A 24430-nucleotide genomic window follows, 5' to 3' on the forward strand; every position below is an offset into this window, starting at 1 on the left:
TTGCAAAATGAATGAACAGAAGGCTCAAAGGAGAAAAAATTCAAATGGTTCTTGAAGATAATAACATTCATAAAAACAACCTCAAAAATTAGGCTGAAGTAATAAGTCTATACAAGGTAGCAAATGATTTATTACCAGTTACTACCTTCTACTTGATTAGTGAATTATTCATCTGGATTTCTGACTTAAATGTATATTATTTTTAAAAGAAGCAGATGCACAGATACAGAGAGCAAATTAGGGTTACCAATGAGGACAGGAAAGGGGGAGGGGTATAATAAGGGTAGGACCTTAAGAGGGGTTTAAGAGATACAAACTATTAGCTGTAAAACAGAAATTTTAGTTAAAATAGTAATTTGGCAAAGGAATGTTTAATTTATTTAAAACTTTTAAGATCCTTATAAGGAAGATATTACTGTTACTTATCTTCATTTTAAATTAGGGAAACTCAGGCTCTTGCCCAAGATCATGAAGTAATACAGTTAAGATCTGAATCTGCACCAATATGATTTTAGGGTTCTCATACATGATAATTTAGTTATACCACCTCTAACAAACAACTTCTTATGCAGTATGTAGAAAAATAAGCAACTAGAAAATTTTAAATACAGGAAATTTAATTTGATGAGACTGGTATCAAGAATAAGATCTCATATGTTACACAAATTTGCTTAGGACTTATTCCAAGTATCAAAGAATACAAAGGTAAATAAAACTCCACCAAAAAATAGTAAAATGTCATCATACTGTATAGTATAAATGAAATAATGATGAAAATCATGAGGAAAATGAGACTATGTGAGAACTTCTCACAATATATAATAATAGTAAGTTAGTATAGTTCAGATAATGCATGGACATAATACAAAAAAATGTTTTAACAAATGAACATTGTAATCTAGGAGATCATAAGTGATAAGGTGTTTAAAAGACAGTGTAAAAGCCACTAACAGTTGTTTTCAGATAGATTTTCTTTTGGGTCATGAAAGATTATTATTGCAATAATAAAATATAGGATAAAATGAAAATTATACTTTAAGTCATCAAACAATAGTACAGACAAAGGAATCTGAATAAACTAAATTCCAAAGGGAATCAGGCTGTTTTAGTGATCAAAGAGTTGCACTGCTTTTATGGAACCAATTGCCTATTTTGGGTATCTTTGGATGGAATAGCAGCCCCATCATAGAAAGCAAGATTTTGCTGAGATGAGAAAAATACCACTGAAGTCTTTAATGAAAAAATGACTAGCACAACATATTATATTGAATAGATCAAAGAACTCCAGAGGTGAAGACAATTCATTGAACCTACCAAGTCATTCCTGCAGGAATTTTAGCAAGAGACAAAGAAGGCAGAAAAATCTCTTACATTTTTGTTCAGTGCTTAGGTTTCAAGACTCTGCTAGAATTACATCTAGAGATGAACTGAAACTGACTATACAGGCAACCCAATCCCTTTCCAGATGGTATCAATGAGATCATTTCTTTGGTGGTAGCATAACATATCGGGGATTGGCATCAACGGAAAGATATGATCTGATTTGCAAAAGAGATAAGTTAAATAAAGACATGGTCAAGTCAACCAAGCCTGACTGATGAAAATAGGAAGGATGAATGAACCTGCCTAAAAAAAAAAAGACAAAATAAAAAGTATTACTTATTTCACAATCTACCATTAAGGAAAAATTCTCTGCATATAATTTTTTTAAAATAGGAAATATATAATGAAAAAGGAAAAATGTGAAGTGAAGTCAAGAGAAAGTATAGTCAATAGAGAGATAGGCTCCCAAATGACCTAGATAATGAAATTAATTTAAAATGATTTTTAAAATCAGTATTTAAATATGTTAAAGAATGTAGTAGAAAAGATAGAATGAATGTAAAGATAATTTTAGCAGAAAAAGAGAAGCTCTAAGAGAATGAAAATTTTAGAATTAAAAAGTATGACTCAATTTTTAAAAAATGAATATATATAATAAGAAACTAGGTAGAGTAGAAAAAAATAAGCTGCATGGTATGGCAAATAAATAAATAATAAAAAATAGTATCATCAAAGACCTGTGGGACAAAATGTCAAATGATCTAATATATTTGTAACTGGGAGTTCCAGAAGCTGTAAAGAGAAAGAACTGGACAAAGGAAATATTTAAATATATTGGCTAAAGATTTTCCAAAACTGATGGTCAGCCAGAGATCCAAGAGGTTCAGTTCTTTAGTTCAAAACTAAGAAATCACACTGAATCAGATCAAACCACTGAAAATTAAAAATTAAAAAAGAAAAATTAGGGTTTCCCTGGTGGTCCAGTGATCTGTCTGGTCCAGGAAGATCGCACGTGCCATGGAGCAACTAAGCCTGTGCCCTACCACTACAGAGCCCAGCTCTAGAGCCTGAGAACCGCAACTACTGAAGCCCTCGCATCTACAGCCTGTGCTGCACAACTAGAGAAGCCACTGCAATGAGAAGCATGTGCACCACAACAAAGAGTAGCCTCCATCCACTGCAACTAGAGAAAGCCCATGCACTGTAACAAAGACTCACTACAGTGAAAAAATAAAATAAATAAGTCTTAAAAAAAAAAAAAAAAGAGAGAGAGAGAGAAAGTTAAAGTAGCCAGGGAAGTATAACTCATTCAATTCAGGGAACAAAAATAGCATAGATAGCTGACACTTGTCAAAAACAATGGAAGCCAAAGGTAATTATATCTTTAAAGTGCTGAAAGAAAAATATCAACCCAAGAGTCTATTTCCAAATGTATATTATAATTCCTAGAGCAAGCTTGAACATTCATTGGAAGGACTGATACTGAAGCTGAAGTTCTAATACTTTGGCCACCTGATGCGAAGAGCTGCCTCACTGGAAAAGACCCTGATATTGGGAAAGACTGAAGGCAAAAGGAGAAGAGGGTGGCAGAGGATGAGATGGTTAGATAGCATCACCAACTCAACAGACATGAATTTGAGCAAAGTCCAGGAGATAGTGGAGGACAGAGGAGCCTGCTGCCCATGGGGTCACAGAGAGTCAGACACAACTTAGCGACTGAACAACAAAAGAGCAACTACTAAAAAATAATATAAAGTGACATAGCTGAAGTGTCAAAATGATTTTTGGCCCAACAATTTACTACTGGGCTAACTCTTCTGCAGAGAATATAACATAAAAAAACAGCTACCTGATACAACTAAACAGTCAAGAGAAGCAGGCAAATTTTGGTAGAAAATATACACTCTCTGGGAAGTTTGACAGAGTAATTTCCCACTTTTTTTTTAAACTTGTAGATTGTGGGTAGGTATTGGTATATATACATTGTAGCACGGGGAACTGGTAGAATAATCACAGCCTCTGGGGCACGAGGAATAAGCCTACCAACACAGGCCAACTGCAATCATTAGAGAGACAAGGGGAAGTCTTAGAAAAGAAAAATCTAGGAAGGGAATCCCCCAATTCTCTATCTATATCTTTGTCTGAATCTTGTGTTCAAAACCACTTATGCTGCTTACTTAAAGATATGAACTGAGAGTACAGCTATTGCCCAAACCGGATAGAACCTGCAAATTTATATTTAAACATGTTAACTGTTCAAATGAAAACATGAACTACTGGAGAAAAATAACAGAATTCTGAGTCTCCACAACTTAGTATATTTATTTATCAGGATATAATAAAAAATTCTGCAATATAACAAAGAAAAATGAGAATGACACTCTTTTCCTTAATAAAAGAAAATCAACTGAAATCCATTCTTTCAGATTTTGAACTTAACAGACAAGGATTTTAAAGTAGCCATCACAATCATTCTCAGTGATGTAAAGGAACTTATGCTCTCAATGAAAAAAATCTGAGAAGAAAAATAAACTTTAAAAAAAGGAAATTGTAGAACATGACATCTAATTGAAAAATTCTTGGGGTTTATTTAACAAGAAGATAGAGATAAAAGAGGAGTTTGAGGGACATTAATCAATTGAAACTGCCCAAATTACAGAAAAAGATTGAAAAAAAAAATGAGCAAAGAGTCAGGGATAGGTTAAATAACAACATATTTTATAGTGTTACACAATGGAGACCTAAAAGGGGAGAAAAGAAGAGAGAAAGGAGAAGAAAATATATTTGAAGAAATAATGACCCCAAATTTCCTAACTTGGTTAATGAGATGAATTTCTATTTTCAGTATGTTCATTAACAATCTCCAAGTTGGATAAATATAAAGACACCATACCTGGACACACTATAACGAAAGTGTTGAAAACAAAGATAAAAAGTAAACTTGAAAGCAGTAAAAAAAAAAAAAAATTATATTCAAAGGACTGAAGATGCAATTAGTGAATGACTTATTAGAAATGAGAGTATAAAAGAGAAAAAAAGAACATCTTGAAGGGCTGAGAGAATAAAATTGTCAACCAATGATTTTATATATATTGGCATACCTTGGCATACCAATGCTGGTATTGGTATACCAGTACAATAAAGCAAATATCACAATAGAGTCACACAAATTGTTCAGTTCCCAAATATTGGGACAGCCAAAAAGTTTCTCTGGTTTTTAAATAAATATAAAAGACACATCTTTCATTTGCACCAAGAACTTTACTGAGTAACAGTTTCACCTTTTGTTCCACTCTCTTTTGCTATTCTTCAGGCAACTTCTTAATTGCGTCTTCCAAAACCTTTCATCATTTTGAGCCAAGAACTCTTCCTGGTGCCTTTTACAGTCTTCCAGGAAATTGAAACTTTTTCCATTAAGAGAATTTTGTAAAGACTGAAATAAATGGAAATCCAAAGTTACAATGTCTGATGAATACAGAGGATGAATCAGAACCATCTCAACTAAGCTGTAACAGTTTTAGCCTATTCATCAAAGAAACATGCAGTTGTGCATAATCCTGATGGAAGATAATGCATCTTCTGTGGACTCACTCTTACACTTTTTGTCAAGTACTGCTTTCCTCTAACTGGGAGCTCAGTTAGTCAGTTCAGTCACTCAGTTGTGTCTGACTCTTTGTGGCCCCATGGGCTGTAGCACACCAGGCCTCCCTGTCCATCACCAACTCCCACAGTTTACACAAACTCATGTCCATTGAGTTGGTGATGCCTTCCAACTATCTCATCTTCTGCCATCCCCTTCTCCTTCTGCCTTCAATCTTTCCCAGCATCAGGGTCTTTTCAAATGAGTCAGCTCTTCGCATCAGGTGGCCAAAGTATTGGAGCTTCAGCTTCAACATCAGTCCCTCCAATGAACACTCCAAGGAGCCCAAGGGACTCTCAAAAGTCTTCTTCAACACCATGGTTCAAAAGCATCAATGCTTCAGCGCTCAGATTTCTTTATAATCCAACTCTCATATTCATACATGACTACTGGAAAAACCATAGCCTTGACTAGATGGACCTTTGTTGACAAAGTAATGTCTCTGATTTTTAATATGCTGTCTAGGCTGATCATAACATTTCTTCCCTGGAGCAAGCATCTTTTAATTTGATGCCTGCAGTCACCATGTGCAGCGATTTTTGGAGCCCCCGAAAATAAAGTCTGCTGCTGTTTCCACTGTTTCCCCATCTATTTGCCATGAAGTGATGGGACCAGATGCCATGCTCTTAATTTTCTGAATGATGAACATTAAGCCAGCTTTTTCACTCTCCTCTTTCATCCTCAAAAGGCTCTTTAGTTCTTCTTCACTTTCTGCCATAAGGGTGGTGTCATCTGCATATCTGAGGTTATTGATATTTCTCCTGGCAATCTTGATTCCAGCTTGTGCTGCCAGCCCAGTGTTTCTCATAATGTACTCTTCATGTAAGTTAAATAAGCAGGATGACAATATAAACCCTTGACATACTCCTTTTCCTATTTGGAACCAGTCTGTTGTTCCATGTCCAGTTCTAACTGTTGCTTCCTGACCTGCATACAAATTTCTCAATAGACAGGTCAAGTGGTCTGGTATTCCCATCTCTTTCAGAATTTTCCACAGTTTATTGTGATCCACAGTCAAAGGTTTTGGCATAGTCAATAAAGCAGAAATAGATGTTTTTCTGGAACTCTCTTGCCTTTTCCATGATCAATGGATGTTGGCAATTTGATCTCTGGTTTCTTTGCCATTTCTAAATCCAGCTTGAATATCTGGAAGTGCCGGGAGCTGCATTAGGCATTACTGACCAAATGGAAGCACAGCCCCAACTCCCTCTCCTTGTCCCGCAGGCATGGACCCAGGATGAAGGAGTTAGGCCTTGTGATTCTGATTTATTTTTTCCTCTCCTCAGCTGAGTTGACTGAAAAGAATATTAAGGTGCTTATTGCTCTTGAGAGGAGCATGAGAAAGCACAAAGCCTTCTGCAGCCGTGCTCAGAGAATAATTCATAATCATTGACATTTGTTCAGGGACTTTTACTAAAGAGTGTTCCAGGGTGAGCACGTAGGCCACAACTTGAGGCCATGGGAGGGATTGCTATCTGAAGCCTATTTGTGAGGAAAGTGTTTATGGCAAAGGAGTTTGCTGAATTTAGGGCTTAGGAATAATTAAAATAGTTAGAAGCTAAAGATTTAAGGAATGTTGTAATGTTAGCATATTCTACTATAGTTTATAGAGATTAGGAACTTTAAATAAAGATACTAATAGCTAGAAGTCCTTCTTAAGAAATAATGAGCTTAGGATACTAGGGGCAAACAGGACTTAGAAAGATAAGAAATAAACTGAGGAATGTGGTATGCAGCCCAGACATTAGCATGAGTTACAATGTATTCACATGGACACATGAGAAGAAGTAGATAAGAGAATCACTGAGGCAGGAACTCCTTTTGAGGGGCAACAATGACTTATGGAGACAACAAATCTGGGTCGGGGGAACTGAAAATGTCAAACCTCTGACCTAATGCTTTTGTAAAAGTATAAAAGAGAATCTTAAGCTTGAAATAAATAGGCAGTCCAAGAAAACTGAGAGGCTGCCTCATTTCTCGCTGACACTGCTCATCTCTTCAGGTTGATTCCCTGGCTGCTGGAGCTGGACTCCAGCATGGAAGCTCACAGTTCACATATTGTTGAAGCCTTGCTTAGAGAATTTTGAGCATTACTTTACTAGCATGTGAGATGAGTGCAATTGTGCAGTAGTTTGAACATTCTTTGGCATTGCCTTTCTGAGGGACTGGAATGAAAACTGACCTTTTCTAGTCCTGTGGCCACTGCTGAGTTTTCCAAATATGCTGGCATATTGAGTGCAGCACTTTCACAGCATCATCTTTTAGCATTTGAAATAGCTCAACTGGAATTCCATCACCTCTATTAGGTTTATTCATAGTGACTCTTCCTAAGGCCCACTTGACTTCACGTTCCAGGATGTCTGGCTCTAGGTGAGTGATCACACCATTGTGATTATCTGGGTTGTGAAGATCTTTTTTATACAATTGTTCTGTGTAATCTTGCCACCTCTTCTTAATATCTTCTCTTTCTGTTAGGTCCATACCATTTCTCTCCTTTATTGAGTCCATGTTTGCATGAAGTATTCCCTTGGTATCTCTAATTTTCTTGAAGAGATCTCTAGTCTTTCCCATTCTATTGTTTTCCTAGTAGTACTGGGCGCACTACTTGTTGGAATTAATCATTTGGTTTTCCAGAAGATTCTAATAGAGGACTCCCTTCCAATCCCACAACATACACAGCCATCACCTTTTCTGCATGAAGACTGGCATTTGGCGTGGTTGGTGATTGTTCAAGCACAATCTCTTCTACTCTACATTATGGTACAGTATGCAGTTTTCATCACCCATAACAATTTGTTTTAAAAATGGAATGCTTTTGTCACATTTCAGTAGAGAATTGCATGTGGAAATATAGTCAAGAAATTTTTCAGTTGACTTACGTGGAACCCAAACATCAAAGCAATTAATATAACCAAGGTGATGCAAATGATTTTCAATGCTTGATTTGGATATTTTGAGAATGTCAGCCAACTCCCACGTGGTATAACATTGATTGCTGTCAATTATGTCTTATGATCACTATCAACTTCAACTGGTCTGAACATCATCCAGAGAGAAATCTCCAGGATGAAACTTTGCAAACCACTTTTGACATGTTTGATCAGGGTCAGCACCTTCTAAATACATGGAACAAATCTTTGCTTTTCAGTTATATTTTTACCTTTCTTTAAATAATACAGCATAACATGCCAAAAATGAGGTTTTTTTCTTCCATCTTCAACATTAAAATGGCTACACAAAAATTCACCAGTGTTGGTAAGTTTTTTAATGCATGCTGATATGAGAACTGTTACAGTACAATCTAACAAAATTGCTTTGAATGAAATTAAAGACAAAGTACTACTAGAGTCGGGCTATAGAAAAAATGAATGAATTTTTTGGCTAACACAATGCATACAAAGTTATGTTTACAGTATACTGTAGGCTTCCCAGGTGGTGTGGTGGTAAAGAATTCGCCTGCCAATGCAGGAGACACAAGAGACATGCATTTGATCCTGGTTGGGAAGATCCCCTGGAGTGGAAACCCACTTCAGAATTCTTGCCTGGGAAATCCCATGGACAGAGGAGCCTTGCAAGCTACAGTCCATGGGGTCACAAAGAGTTGGACACGACTGAGTGACTGAGCATGTACAAACTCATGTAGTCTATTAAGTGTGCAACAGCATTATGTTTAAAAATACAATGTAAGGGGGCAGTCCCAAGATGGTGGAGGAATAGGACAGGGAGACCACTTTCTCCCCCACAAATTCGTCAAAAGATCATTTGAATGATGAGCAACTTCCACAAAACAACTTCTGTATGCTGGCGGAGGACACCAGGCACTCAGAAAGGCAGCCCATTCTCTTTGAAAGGAGGTAGGACAAAATATAGAAGACAAAAGGGAGACAAAGAGTTAGGGATGGAGCTCTGTCCTAGGGAGGGAGTTGTGAAAGAGAAGTTTCCAACAGTAGGAAACGCTCTCACAGGCAGATCTGTGGGGAGTTCTGAAATCTCAGAGGGCAACATAACTGGGAGGAAAAAAAAAAAAAAACACACAGAATAGGCGCCTAACCACAACTGCCAGCAGAGAAGTAGCCCAGAGGCTGGTGTCCACCAGCAGCGAGGGGGGTCTGGACAGGGAGGTATGGGTGGCATTATCAGTCCTGAGCGTAAGGACCAGGCCTAAATGCCCTGAGGACAATCTGAAGGGGCTAAAGTGAGATAGCAACCCAAACTGTGAGATCGCCAGAAAGGAAAAAAAAAAGAGAGAGAGAGCTTTCCCGCGAAAGGCTCTAACTCACAGCCTGGCCTGCTCACAAAACAAAAAGACTGAGTGAATACCAAAGATTGAGTAAATACCTGGCTGCATATAGGCCCCTCCCCACCACCACAGGAGGCAAAGCAGGTGTGCAACAGCCAGAGCTGGAAGGCAAGGGGCTGCTCTAATCTGAGCCCCAGAGACCAGCATCCTCCAGCAAACTGAGCAGGCTCCCAGTTGCTAATCGTGTCTTCCTGGGATCCTGGATGGTTGACATCTGCCAGGAGGGCCACAGCCTGATATCAGCTCCCCAAAGGAGACATATGGCGTACCTGTGACCATGTTCTCGTGGTGCACCCAGGAAGCCAAGGGGCTGGGACCAAGGAGGTGATTAAGACATACAGCCCACCTGGGACAGTGTGCTCACAAGCACCTGGTCGCCTGAGCTGGTCAGACCCGGGAAGGGCACAAAATGCACGCCCAACCGAGTCTGTGCCCTTGAGGAGCACCCGAGAACCTGAACCTGTGTGGCTTAGACCTGGGAAGTGCATGAAACGTAGGGCCTTTTTGGACATTGCCCTGCAGAGCACCCTGGAGCCAGAGCAGTGAAGACCCAGAAAGCACATGCCGCTGTGAGCTGGGGCAAAGCCAGTGCGGTCCATACACTGTGAGCACTCCCCATACACGTCAGCGATATTTGTTTGCAGTGTTCCTCCCTCCCCACAACACAACTGAACATGTAAGCCTAAATAAGTGACCACCTTCACCCCCTTGTGTCAGGGCAGAAATTAGACACTAAAGAGACTTGCAAACAGAGGAAGTCAAAATAAGCAAAGAAGAGGAATCGCTCTAGAAGTGACAGGTGCAACAGATTAAAACCCTGTAGTTAACATTGACTAAGCATTGGAGGTGACCTACAGACCTTGAGAACAAGTACAAGCTGGAACAAGGAACTATCTGAAACTGAACTGACCCTACACTGCCCACAACAGCTCCAGAGAAATTCCTAAATGTATTTTTACTATTATCACTTTTTAATTTTTTTAATTCAAGTTCATTTCTCCTTTAATTTTCATTTTTATAACCTCCTGTTACCTTGCCAAAAAAAGACCCTATTTTTAAAGCAAACTTCATATATATTTTTCACAATTTTTGTGATTTTTTTTTTTTTGTATTTTTACTATTGTATTTTTGAGAGTCTAGCCTCTACACTAGATTTTTAATCTTTGCTTTTTGGTATTTGCTATCAGTTTTGTACCTTTAGGAATCTAATCTTCAGTATCCACTTTCACTTAGGGGTGCGATTACTGACTTGATTGCTCTCTCCTGTTTTGACACTCCCTTTTCTCCCCCAGGCCACCTCTATCTCCTCCCTTCCCCTTCTCATCTCTACTTAACTCTGTGAATCTCTCTGGGTGTTCTTGGCTGTGGAGAACACTGAGGGAACTGATTACTGGCTAGATTGGTCTCTCCCTTTTTGACTCCCCCCTCTTCTCCTCTTGGTCACCTCTATCTCCCTCCTCCCTCTTCTCTTCTCTAAATAACTGTGACTCTCTCTGGGTGTTACAGACTGTGGAAGGCACATAGGGAATTGATTACTGGCTAGATTGCTCTCTCCCTTTTGACTCTCCCTCTTCTCCTCCTGGTGACCTCTATCTCCCTCTTCCTTTTCTCTTCCATGTAACTCTGTGAACCTCTTTGGTGTCCCCTGCTGTGGAGAATTGTTTCACCATTAACTTAGATGTTTTACCATCTGTGCCGTATAGATGGAGAAGTCTTGAGGCTACTCTACAAATAAGACTGAAAGCCGGAGGCAGGAGGCTTAACTCCAAAACTTGAAACATCAGAGAACTCCTGATTCCAGGGAACATTAATAGACAAGAGCTCATCCAAAAGCCTCCATATCTACCCTGAAACCAGGCTGCACCTAAAAGCCAATGAGTTCCATAAGAAGACATATCAGGCTAATTCTCCAGCAAAGCAGGAACACAGCCCTGAGCATTAAAAGACAGGCTGCCCAAAGCCATATCAAAACCATAGACACCCCAGAACTCACTACTGGACACTTCATTGCACTCCAGATAGAAGAGATCCAGCTCCACCCACCACAACATGGACGCAAGCTCCCCTAACCAGGAAACCTGACAACCCACTAGTCCAACCCCATCTGCAGGGAGCAGGCTCCACAATAAAGAGGAACCACAAACTTCCAGCCTACAGAAAGGGTACCCCAAACACAGCAATCTAAACAAAATGAAAAGGCAGAGAAATATTCAGCAAGTAAAGAACATGATAAACGCCCACCAAACAAAAAGAGTAGGAGATAGGGAGTCTACCTGAAAAATAATTCAGAATGATAATAAAGATGATCCAAAATCTTAAAAACAAAATGGAGTTACAGATAAATAGATTAGAGACAAGGATTGAGAAGATGCAAGAAATATTACAAGGACTTAGAAGAAATAGAGTCAATCAATAATGAATAATGTAATAACTGAGACCAACAGCACTCTGGAGGGAACCAACAGTAGAATAACTGAGGCAGAAGATAGGGTAAGTGAGATGGAAGACAGAATGGTAGGAATAAATGAAGCAGAGAGGAAAAAGTCCAGAAACAATAAATGCTGGAGAGGATGCGGAGAAAAGGGAACCCTCTTACTGTTGGTGGGAATGAAAACTAGTACAGCAACTATGGAGAACAGTGAGGAGATTCCTTAAAAAACTGAAAATAGAACTGCCATATAACCCAGCAATCTCAATGCTGGGCATACACACCAAGGAAACCAGAATTGAAAGAGACATGTGTACCCCAATGTTCACTGCAGCACTGTTTACAATACCTAGGACATGGAAGCAACCTAGATGTCCACTGGCAGACGAATGGATAAGAAAGTTGTGGTACATATACACAATGGACTATTACTCATATATTAAAAAGAACGCATTTGAATCAGTTCTAATGAGGTAGATGAAACTGGAGCCTATTATACAGACTGAAGTAAGTCAGAAAGAAAAACACCAATACAGTACACTAATGCATATATATGGAATTTAGAAAGATGGTAATGACAACCCTATATGCTAGACAGCAAAAGAGACACAGATGTATAGAACAGACTTTTGGACTCTGTGGGGGAAGGTGAGGGTGGGATGATTTGAGAGAATGGCATTGAAACATGTATATTACCATATGTGAAATAGATTACCAGTCCAAGTTTGATGCATGAAACAGGGTACTCACAGCTGGTGCACTGGGATGGCCCTGAGGGATTGGATGCAGAGGGAGGTGGGAGGGCAGTTTGAGATAGGGGACACATGTACATCAGTGGCTGATTCAAGTCAATGTATGACAAAAAAACACCACAATATTGTGAGGTAATTAGCCTCCAATTAAAATAAATAAATTAATTTAAAAAATACAATGTAAATATCTTAACAAATACTTAACTGCTAAAAAATGCTGATTATCATCTGCTGCTGCTGCTGCTGCTAAGTTGCTTCAGGCATGTCCGACTCTGTCCGATCCCATAGATGGCAGCCCACCAGGCTCCGCCATCCCTGGGATTCTCCAGGCAAGAACACTCGAGTGGTTGCCATTTCCCTCTCCAGTGCATGGAAGTGAAAAGTGAAAGTGAAGTCGCTCAGTCGTGCCCGACTCTTAGCTACCCCATGGATTGCAGCCCATCAGATCATCATCTGAGCTATCAGCAAGTCAGAGTGGTAACATCAAAGATGACTGATCACAGATCACCATAACAAATACAGTAAAAAAGAGCTTGAAATATTGTTAAGAATTATCAAAATGTGACAGATATTAAGTGAGCAAATGGTGCTGGAAAAATGGTGCTGATAGACATGTTCAGTGCAGGGTTGCCACAAAACTTCAATTTGTAAAATACACAGTTATCTATGAAATGTAATAAAGCAAAGTACAATAAAATGAGGTATGCCTATATCTTGAAAAGAATAAAAGATTACTGTTACTACTTTTAAAATTTTTTCTTCTTTTAATTTCTTTTTAATACATATGACTGTTTCATCAAAAACTGATAACACTGTCTTCTGGAATTTACAATATATGTTAGTGCAATAGCTTCAGTGCATGCATACTCAAAGAACTGCTCAGTCATCTTTGACTCTTTGCAACCCCATGCGTATGTGCATGCTCAGTCACTCAGTAGTGTCCGACTCTTCACAACACCATGGACTATCGCCCGTCAGGCTCCTCTATGGAATTTTCTGGGCAAGAACACTTAAGTGGGTTGTCATTTCCTTTTCCTGAGAGTCTTCCCGACCTAGGGATGGAACCTGTCTCTTGCACCTCTTGCACTGGCAGAGGGATTCTTTATCACTGTGCCTCAAGCCTATAATGACCTAAATTTGTACCTTAATAATATAAAAAAATAAAATTGAAGTTCTATAATTTAAAAAGCAGAAAAATAGAGATTAGAGCATAAATCAATGAAACAGAATATAGAATAAATCAGAAAGACCAAAAGCTGGCTCTTTGAGAATAATAAAATCAATAAAACTCTAGCCAGGTTGGTCATGAAGAAAAAAAGAAAATAAATTACCAACATCAGCAAAGAATGAGGTAACATGTGCTTAGTCACTCAGTCATGCCCAATTCTTTGCAACCCCATGGACTGTAGCCTGCCAGGCTCCTCTGTCTATGGGGATTCTCCAGGCAAGAATACCTGAGTGGGTTGCCATGCCCTCCTCCAGGGGATCTTCCCAACATGGGGATTGAATCCAGGTCTCCTGCACTGCAGGCAGATTCTTTACCATCTGAGTCACCTAACTACACATAATTAAAAGTGGAGAGGATGTATTTTTGGCATAATAGCATGAAGAGTACGATGTAATGGTTCCCCAGAGAAACTGGAGAAAATTAATTTTAAAAAATCATTAAAATCTAAGAGTACACAGCAAAACAACAACAATAACAACAACAACAACAACTCAGTAAGAACAGTAAGAGTATGTGGGATTTGAACCAAGACATCCCTCCTCCAGCTCAGAAAGACAGAAACTCCATTCTAGACCAAGGCAGTCAAGGAAACAGCACTCCGTCCCCAAGGTCAGAAGGCTTCCTTTCTAGGAGAAGCAGGACGTCAGCATTTCTCATTCATCCCCCAACTACAAATGCTCAAGTTAAGGGATGGATAAGTGCACCGAAGATGTGAGAGCTCCTTTCTTCAGAATGGCACCCGCTTGTAGGACGGAGGCTCTTTCTTGGGCAGCACCACTGAGAATATAATGCTCTTTTCAACTGTAATTTTTAAATCCCTCAATTCCACTGAGATAGGAGGACTGTTTCCTCTGCAAAGTGGAAGCAATTAGTGAGCAGGAGGTCATATGATCATGAATGTCTCTGGAATATTTTCTTCATGAGCAAGGAAAAACATCTGGCTTTAGCACTTCATGAGCTTTCAGATAATTTGAAAACAGCAAGAATTTCCAGTTATTTTCACTGAATTAGTATTGAATAAGACAAAAAGTTAATTCCTACTATTTCAGAAAAGAAACAGAAATTGTATGGCCATATCAGTAAATGAAATTTCAGTGAATATTCCAATCTTTAAGCAGTATATTTATTAAAAATAGATAAAACTTATTTTCTGATAACCAGTTAAGTACCCTTGAAAAGAACCTATTGAAAGCTTAGTAAAGTTGCTATTCCCCACGATGGCAATCTTTGAACTGAACAGAAGAGAAATCACGAAGAATGAGAGAGGCACAAACTTGGTGTGTGTTTTTTTTTCAGAATTTAATATTTAAAAATATATATATTAAAGTTATTAAAAAATCTTAAAAGGTTCATTCTGGGGCCAAATCCTACCACTGAAACTTTTTTCTTGTAATTGATCTAAGGTAAAAAGTAAAAGTTATATAAAAATTAAGAGTGGTGACAGCTGTCCAACATAAAGCCTACCTGCAAAAAGGCAGGGCAGAATGAGCTGACTTGAGCAAATATCCACACCACGACCTTAGTAACAAGTTTCAAATGCTTTCAGTTGCCAAGGTTGAAGAGGAGGATCATCTTGCATGCTTAGATTCTACTTCTTCAAGAATCCACTGAATACCATTCAAAAAACCAGTTAAAGTTTCAGCCTCAGTGTCCTGGACCTATGAGCAAATAAAAAGAGATCATTTGTTACTAAGAAACTAAGCACAAATACTTATAATTATGTGGGACATTTTTCTAGACACTCAAAAATGAATAGGACTAAAATAATCCCAGTAAACTGTAGATAAATAACCAAGTTTTGTCTTCTAAAGAGTTTAGATTAAAAATATCATCTTCTCTTCTGTCTTATAATTACTATCAATATGAGGTTTATTACTTATCTTGGAACTCAGCTTTGATATCAAATATCTCCCACTGATTAAGCTACTAAAACTGATTTTTAGAATGCTATTCTTTTAAAAAGAATGAAAAGAAAGAATAAAGAAAAATAAAATCAATTAGAAATTAAAGTGAAAAGTAAAATGAGATTTTTCTCACTAGAGAAAATAGAACCTTACCATCCATGGGTAGTTTAGATGATTCAGACGCAGCTCATGGGCCAAATAAAAACAGGGCATTCTTTTTACATTAGCTTGAGAAATACAAGATAAAACCAACATTGGTCTCCCGGAAGATCCAAAAGCTGGATCAGTCATTGCCATAATACGAGAAAATTCATCTTGCCATTCATGTCCTAAGGAATGTAGTTAAAATCCTTAATTTTCATTACTTAAAAAATAACAAAAAAATAACAAAAAAATTGTAAACTATAAAAATTACCAGGATCCAAACATAATAAACTGCATCTACCCCTCTATTGCTGTGTTCATTTACTGATCTTTCATAAAACTACATTAATCAGCCTTGCAAGGATCAGAATTTAGATGAAATCAGAGAGAACAAAAACAGTACCACTTACATGTTTCTATGGTTTAAAAGCAAAACTACTCTAATAAAAGTATTTTCTTCTCACAAATTCTGTAGCCATCACTACCCTTTCTTTCAAAGGCCAGAGTTTCTAAAATTTAAACATATGATTGAGTCTACCTTTTTTTATTGAAACCGAAAATCTCTGCCTTTCAGTGGAGTGGCAGTCATTGACATTTGGTGGTGGGCAGAATTCTAAAATAACCCTAATAACTCAAATTCTTTTCTATTCCCTCCTCTGAGTGTGGGAAGAATCTGTAAATACACCCACAAAAAATGGGATATCACCAGCATGGTTAGGCTATATTACAAGACACAGCTGACTTCAAGAAAGGGAGACTATAATCAGTGAGCCTAGTCTAGTCAGGTAAGCCCTTAAAACAGATGAGATTCTTCCTAGTCAGAGAGATCCTCCATTGCTGGATTTGAAGACAGAGGGGTCACATGGCAAATGAAGATGGCCTGTGAAGCTGAGACCAGCCCCCAGCTGACAGCCAGCAAGGAAACAGGGACCTCAGATCTACAAAAGTAAGCTGAATTCAATCAATAATCTGAGTGAGCTAGATAGCAGATTTTTCCCCAGAACCTCCAGAAAGGGATGTAACCCATCTCTCAACCTAATTTCAGCCTATGAGACACTTGGCTGAGAACCCAGCCATGCTGTATTCAGACTTCTGACATAAAGAACTCTGAGCTAATAAACAGATGCATTTTTAAGCCACCAGGTTGGCAGTAATTTGTTATCTATTAATAGAAAACAAACAAACATTGAATGTAATTATCAACACAGTCCCCTCTATTCTTTGTTCTTTTTGCCCTCTTTTCCTGTGATCTTTTGAACTGACTTCTTTAATGATTACATTTTATCTTCACTACTGGCTTATTTAATTATATCTCTGTTACACTTTTTTAGTGGTTGGTTGCTCAAAGATTTACAAAGTTTATTTTAAGCTTACAACAGTCTACTTTTAAAAAGTATTATACAACTTCACATATAGAACCTTACAATACAACATTTCCATTTCTGACTTTCCATGCTGTGTAATATTGTTACAATATATTTTATTTTAAAAAATATCATGTTTTCCTTTAAATAATGATAAAGAAATTAAACTTAGAAAAAAAAATTTATGTATAGCTATACTGTTTCTATCTCAAGGCTTTTTCTTTCTTTCTGTAAATATAGTTTTCCACCTGGTATACTATTCTCCCTGAAGTTTCCTTTAATATTTATTGTAATAAAAATTTGCTGACTGAACTTTCTCAGATTTTGTTTGTCTAAAAAATGTCTTGATTTTGCCTTCATTTTGAAAGATATCTCTGCTGGATATTATCCCCCCCACCCCACCTTTTGCAATACTATAAAGATTTCCCTTCATTACTATCTCGTTTACAGCAAAACTCTATCAGAAAGTCTCTGTTCTTATCTTTGGTCCTCTATATGTATGTTTTGCTTTGCCCTGGCTGCCTTCAAGATATTCTCTTTATCTTTTGTTTTCACCAGTTTGGCTATGATGTATCTGTATTTTTTATTTATAACAGCTGGAGTTCTTTGAGAATCTTCGATCTGTGGTTTATGTCTTTCAGTAATTTTGAAATAGATTTGGTCATTATTTATTCAGAAATTTCTTTTTCCCTGTTCTTACTCCCTTCATATTTTGGGACTCCAATCACATATAAATTGAATCGGGATCCACATACCACACACTATATTTTTATAAGTAAGTATTTTGGTAAAAACCGCCAAGCCCATTCATTCACAAACTGTCTATGGCTACTTTTGCACTATAGTATCAGAGCTGAGTAACTGTAAGAGATTATATGGCTCACATGCCTAAAATATGTACTACCTAGACCTTTAAGAAAATGTCAACCCCTGAGTTAGAACACTTCATTGGTTTTCCCCAGCTCTTGCTCTGCCCTCCACTACCAATTTTTTTCCTTTTTAAAAAATTTTATTTTTTAATTAATTTCTGGCTATGCTGGGTCTTTGTTGCTATGTGGGCTTTTCTCTAGTTGTGGCAAGTGGGGGCCACTCTCTAATTGCAGTACACAGGCTTATCGCTGCAGTGCCTTCTCTTGTTGCAAAGCACAGACTCTAGGGTGCATGGGTTTCAATAAATGCAGCACACAGGCTCAGTAGTTGTGATTCCCAGGCTCTAGGACAAAAGCTCAGTTACTCCGTAGCATGTCGGATCTTCCTGGACCAGGGATCAAACCCATGTCTCCTGCATTGACAGGTGGATTCTTGACCACTGAGCCACCAGGGAAACCCATCTCTTTAATTTGAGTAATTTTAATTGATCTATCTTCACATTCACAAAAGGTTTCCTTCGTTGATATGTCCACTGAAGGAACTATTCACCTATTGTATTTTTGGTATTTAGCAAACCCATTTTACTTTTTCATAGCTTCTTTCCCTCTGCTGAAAATCTCTATTTGTTCACATATATTGGTCACTTTTTCTTACTAGATTCTTCAACATATTAATCATAGTTCTTTTTATGTCCTTTTCTGAGGGTGCCAATATTGAGGCCATTTCTGGGTCTAGTTCCATTGACTGCTTTATCTCTTAAGAATGGGTCATTTCTTTTTTTTTTTTCGTATCTTATACTTTTTAATTTAATGCTAGATGTTTTATGTGGAAGAATAGAAGAGACTGAGGTAAAAAGGATTTACTTCTACAAATGGGTATGCTTCTTCTCCTGTTAGGCCATTTATGCAGTGAGACAAGTCCAGTTAGTCAATAGTTGAGCTGCATTTGGCTTTTGTTGTTATAGGTAATTTCAGTGCACTGTAAACTGTAAATGCTTTCAACAGTGGACTGCTTCTACCTTTTTCCAAGTGAGAATAATATATTGCATATTTATGCCCTACCTTGTTCACAAAGGGTTTGGAAAAGAAATTACAATTTTGGCTTATGGCCCAATAGTATTCTATTTTCATGTTATTTATCAATGTGAATGGCAATTATTCAGAATATATGGAGAGTGTTCTTAACTAATCCACTTTATTAAACACTCCACCAACTCCACCAACTCTACTAACTCACAATCCACTATCTGGATGATTAAAATAACCTAAAATTTTTCATTTACCTGCATAAATTATTTGAATAAGGCCAAAAGCAAACAAAATATCAATAACTAAAAGTACAGAAGCATAAAACAACAAAAAATACTATGTAGTTATAGTAGCAAACTTCAGTGTGCATCAGAATTCTGTAAAGTTTGTTTAAAAAAACAGAGCCAAGACACAACCCACATCTGAGTCATAATCCATCAGGATAGGAATCAGGCTGCCATGTTTTTAACAAGATCCACAGGTGATCCTAACGCACGTGAAGGTCTGAGATTCCAATATTGATAGTAATAATATTAACAGAATCACATTGATAAAATTAGCCATGATATTCTTAATAAGCCACAATAAAGCCTATAAAAATACTTTATTATTTGCTTTGCAAAGAAAGTGCTTTTAAAAAGAAAATAAGATAATGCTTACTTTTATGAGCTTCAGCATTTGCAACATAGATGAACCCATCAACAACTTCACACACCTTCTGAATTTGTGGAATTACACTGTACCGGCTCCCTTGTTGATCGTCCCCTTCATTCTGTATACTGAACATCTTGTTAACTGCACTTGTATGTTCTTCTCTTGCTCTATCTCTTTCCTTTCTATAAGAAAAATGTAAATATAAAACATAAACAGACACTAAACAGGCTTCAGCCCCTCTAAAATATTCTATCACTGATGCCTCAGGTAGGCTGCTAAGTAGGTAGCCTTACCTTGTAGTTGAATATAGTATTAGGATGTTGAATTTATGTTGATTGTTCAACTGAAAACTAACTCCTGATCCAATACCTAAAGGAGAAAATTACAATTATCAAAACAAAAAATAAAGATAGCAAAAGATGACAATGCAAAAATTACTTAGTATAAAAAGAGCAAACAAAAAACTATGACAAGTTATATATAGCTTTGGAATAAAATGTTTATGTTGAAGAAAAGATGCTATATGCAATTTTCATTCACAAAATAGTAAATTATGGATACAGAATAAAAAACTCTTAGGCTTTAACATTGCTTTTTTTTTTTTTACCATCATCACTATCATCATTAACTTTATTATCATCCTATCAGTAGCAGCTGCATCATAACAACTACTTCTACTTATCCTCAAGACTGACTTAGTTTCACTTTTTTTATGTTTCTCATTAGTCTCATACTCCACGTATACATTCAGCCAAGGGTTTTTCCCCTGCACTCTGAAAAGGCATTTTTAAATTCATGGTGTCTTAGAAAATTGAAGAAATACGGCAAACACTGAAATTTGGAATTAGATTTGAGCTAGAATTTGTCACATATACCCATGTTTCTGTGAGCCTTGGTTTTGACACTGAAATATAGAAATAATACACATTTTTTAGGGTTATTGTAAGCATTACATACATAACTGATAAGTAACAGGTGCCAAATATTACTTCTTACTATATTTTATATCTAAATCATTCAACACTATTATTTGTCTTTCTTTCTTAACTCTTTCCCTCCTTTGTGTTAACACTCAGGGGTTGATTCTCCTTTTGCCTTCTGCAAAGATCTCCTCCTCTTTGGCTTTGTGTCTTTTTGCTATATATTAATAAACATCCTTTTAGATCTGTCTACTCTTCTCCATTCCCACCCCATACCTTTAATTTAGATATCATCATCTCTCACCTGAACTTCTGTAATCATTTCTAACTATGCTCCTAAATCCACTTCTGTTCCCTACTATCCAATCTTCTGACAGCAGGTGGAGAGATTGCTTTAAAATGTCTTTAATTATGTCTCTTCTCTTCAAAGCTGCTGCTCTTCAGATAAATAAAACTTTAACATAATATGGCCTCTACTTACTCATTGTGTTGTGCTTAGTCACTCAATTGTGTCCGACTCTTTGCAACCCCATGGACTGTAGCCCACCAGGCTCCTCAGTCCATGGGGATTCTCCAGGCAAGAATACTTGAATGGGTTGCCATGCCCTTCTCCAGGGGATCTTCCCAACCCAGGGACTGAACCCAGGTCTCCTGCACTGCAGGTGATTCTTTGCTATCTGAGCCACCAGGGAAGCCCAAGAACAACTCCATCTTTCATATCCTTAATCCCTGCATTATAACCAATCTAGACATTTAAAGAAGCCATGCCATACTATCTTACATCACCATTTCAGGCAACACATTATATAGAGATCCTACCAGGGTCTGTAAGCATTTCAGGCAAAGTGGCCCTAGTCTTCCACCACCAGGGGACTTCCCAAAGATATCATAAAAACATTCTACTATGTTGGGAAAGATGGAAGTCAGAAGGAGAAGGGGACAACAGAGGACAAGATGGTTGGACGGTGTCACTGACTCAATGGATATGCATTTTGAGCAAGCTCCAGCAGATGGTGAAGAAAGCCTAGCATGCTGCAGTCCATGGGATTGCAAAGAATCAGACATAACTGAGTAACTGAACAACAACCATGCCTCTGATCTTTGTTTTCATCAGTTTAACTTCCAGAAACTACCTTCTCAACACATCTAACCTCAGTCCAGTAAGATTTGCATGCTGTTTTGCCCCACCTTGCCAATGACTCATCCCTTTACCCTTCCCTACATCAAGGCTGTATACTGTCACTCTGCTTATTTAACTTATATGCAGAGTACATCATGAGAAACACTGGACTGGAAGAAACACAAGCTGGAATCAAGATTGCCAGGAGAAATATCAATAACCTCAGATATGCAGATGACACCACCCTTATGGCAGAAAGTGAAGAGGAACTAAAAAGCCTCTTGATGAAAGTGAAAGAGGAGAGTGAAAAAGTTGGCTTAAAGCTCAACATTCAGAAAACAAAGATCATGGCATCTGGTCCCATCACTTCATGGGAAATAGATGGGGAAACAGTAGAAACAGTGTCAAACTTTATTTTGGGGGGCTCCAAAATCACTGCAGATGGTGACTGCAGCCATGAAATTAAAAGATGCTTACTCCTTGGAAGAAAAGTTATGACCAACCTAGATAGTATATTCAAAAGCAGAGACATTACTTTGCCGACTAAGGTCTGTCTAGTCAAGTCTATGGTTTTTCCTGTGGTCATGTATGGATGTGAGATTTGGACTGTGAAGAAGGCTGAGTGCCAAAGAATTGATGCTTTTGAATTGTGGTGTTGGAGAAGACTCTTGAGAGTTCCTTGGACTGCAAGGAGATCCAACCAGTCCATTCTGAAGGAGATCAACCCTGGGATTTCTTTGGAAGGAATGATGCTAAAGCTGAAGCTCCAGTACTTTGGCCACCTCATGCAAAGAGTTGACTCATTGGAAAAGACTCTGATGCTGGGAGGGATTGGGGGCAGGAGGAGAAGGGGACGACCGAGGATGAGACGGCTCGATGGCATTACGGACTCGATGGACATGAGTCTGAGTGAACTCTGGGAGATGGTGATGGACAGGGAGGCCTGGGGTGCTGCAATTCATGGGGTGGCAAAGAGTCGGACACGACTGAGCGACTGAACTGAACTGAACTGAACCTTGCAGGATCTGAAGCACAGTTAGACTGGCAATTTCAAACAATCACAATTACTCTGCAGAATGAAATGGCTATTTCATAATCAGCCAATTCCCCCATATCCCCAACCTCTTATTGAAATGGGATCCTTCCACCTCATGACCCAACCTGACACTGGCCTGTGCCTAGGTGCTGCTTCTCTTGCAGTGGGCTTCTAGTAACTAAACTGCTTGTTCTCTCACATCTCAGGGTACAGAGATAAGTGCTCTCTTTACTTCTCAATGCCATGTCTTAAACCATTACTCACCAACCCTCTTGAAAAAACTCCACCTCTTTGAGACACACACACCATTTAGCTCTAATAACATCTCCCCATCCTTAACCTGGTCACTTATGAATCTACTTTTGATAATCCCTTTCTCCAAACATTCGTTGAAGATTGTATCACCTGGCTCACAATCTTCTTTATTCTCAGAAACTTCCAAGTTCACATGGACTTCATATGATTCCCAAATCTTCATTTTTAGCCCAGATCTTTGAGACATGAATGCATAAAGTATTCCATAAAATAATTCAGTTATTCATCAAATACATATCGAGTATCTACTATGTGCCTAGCACTACAGATACAACTAAGAATAAAGCTGACAAGAGAGACTTCCCTGGTAGTCCAGTGGTTGAGACTCCATCTGCCAATGCAAGGGATATAGTCCGGAATGATCGCACATGTCACAGAGCAACTAAGTCTGTGCACCACAACTACTGAGCCTGCAAGCTGCAACTACTGAGCCTGAATGCTGTAACTACTGACGCCTGCATATCTAAAGCCCACCAAAATGAGAAACCTGGGCATTGTAATGAAGAGTAGCTCCAGGGTCGCCGCAACTAGAAAAAGCCCACATGCAGGAGCAAAGACACAGGCAGCCAAAAATAGTTTAAAAAACAGAAACAAAAAAACCTCTTAAAAAAAACAAGGCTGAGATTTCTGGTCTAATGGGACTCACATTCAAATGGCTAGCTTATAGCAGGCATCTCTGCTTGTATAAAAAGTTTCTCTTCCTACTCCTGTGTCTCCTTAATCTAGAGAATGACACCATCATCCAATATGAAAATAAGAACCAGAAACCAGGAATTATCCTTATTACTGCTGATACACATTGAGTCAATTATATATCCTTCATATTTTATCACAATATTATAGTGGTTTCTTAGTGGGTATTCATGCCTTTGGAGCTCCTTCTAATCAATTTTCCACTCAGGAGCCAGAGTGATCTATGTAAAATGCCATCTTGATCATCTTACTTTTCTGCTTCAAATCCTTCAATATAATGCTTAAGTTTGACACATAAGCATCTTCTCACTTGGTCCCACTCTAAACACACAGAGCTACTTCAAGTGTCTCATGCACACCCAGAACTTTGAGAATTTAGAGATGCAGTTCTCACTGCTTAGAATATTTTATCCTTTTTTTGATGGCTTACTCCTGCTTATCAAAATGACTCATATACGGCATCATGTTCAATGCAGAGCTTTCTATGACCCTTACCTTTCTACACAGAAGCTCATTACACTATATTCTAATCACCTGTATACATGTCTCTGCCCTCACCTAGACTCATCACATTTCAGGGCAAAGAGGAGATTTTTAATGTTGTTTGTTTTAAATCACTGCATCTTTAGTATCTAATAGGTACCCTCAACAAATGAAAAAGTAAAGCAGAAGCTAGACCACTATTACATGTTTATTATAAATCCTACTTAC

General features: G+C 38.1%; 1 protein-coding gene across 2 annotated transcripts in view; it reads right to left on the reverse strand.

The window, feature by feature from the left end:
* FBXO4 (F-box protein 4) overlaps positions 1-24430 on the reverse strand; it is a 47499-nt gene that overhangs the window by 18850 nt on the left and 4219 nt on the right. Inside the window, exons 4-7 of one of the 2 annotated variants that reach the window (XR_011146257.1) lie at positions 19929-20004; positions 19642-19817; positions 15729-15904; positions 15136-15329 (exon numbers count right to left, since the gene is read on the reverse strand). Coding sequence is in view for 1 of the 2 variants with exons in the window: in XM_068990720.1 (XP_068846821.1) it covers positions 15240-15329; positions 15729-15904; positions 19642-19817; positions 19929-20004 (518 nt within the window). In the remaining variant the exon portion in view is untranslated. Of the gene's footprint in view, positions 1-15040; positions 15330-15728; positions 15905-19641; positions 19818-19928; positions 20005-24430 lie in introns of those variants that run through there. The other variant, XM_068990720.1, reaches the window with a different exon arrangement.

Source organism: Capricornis sumatraensis, chromosome 18 (genome assembly GCF_032405125.1).
Source record: "Capricornis sumatraensis isolate serow.1 chromosome 18, serow.2, whole genome shotgun sequence".
NCBI lineage: Eukaryota > Metazoa > Chordata > Mammalia > Artiodactyla > Bovidae > Capricornis > Capricornis sumatraensis.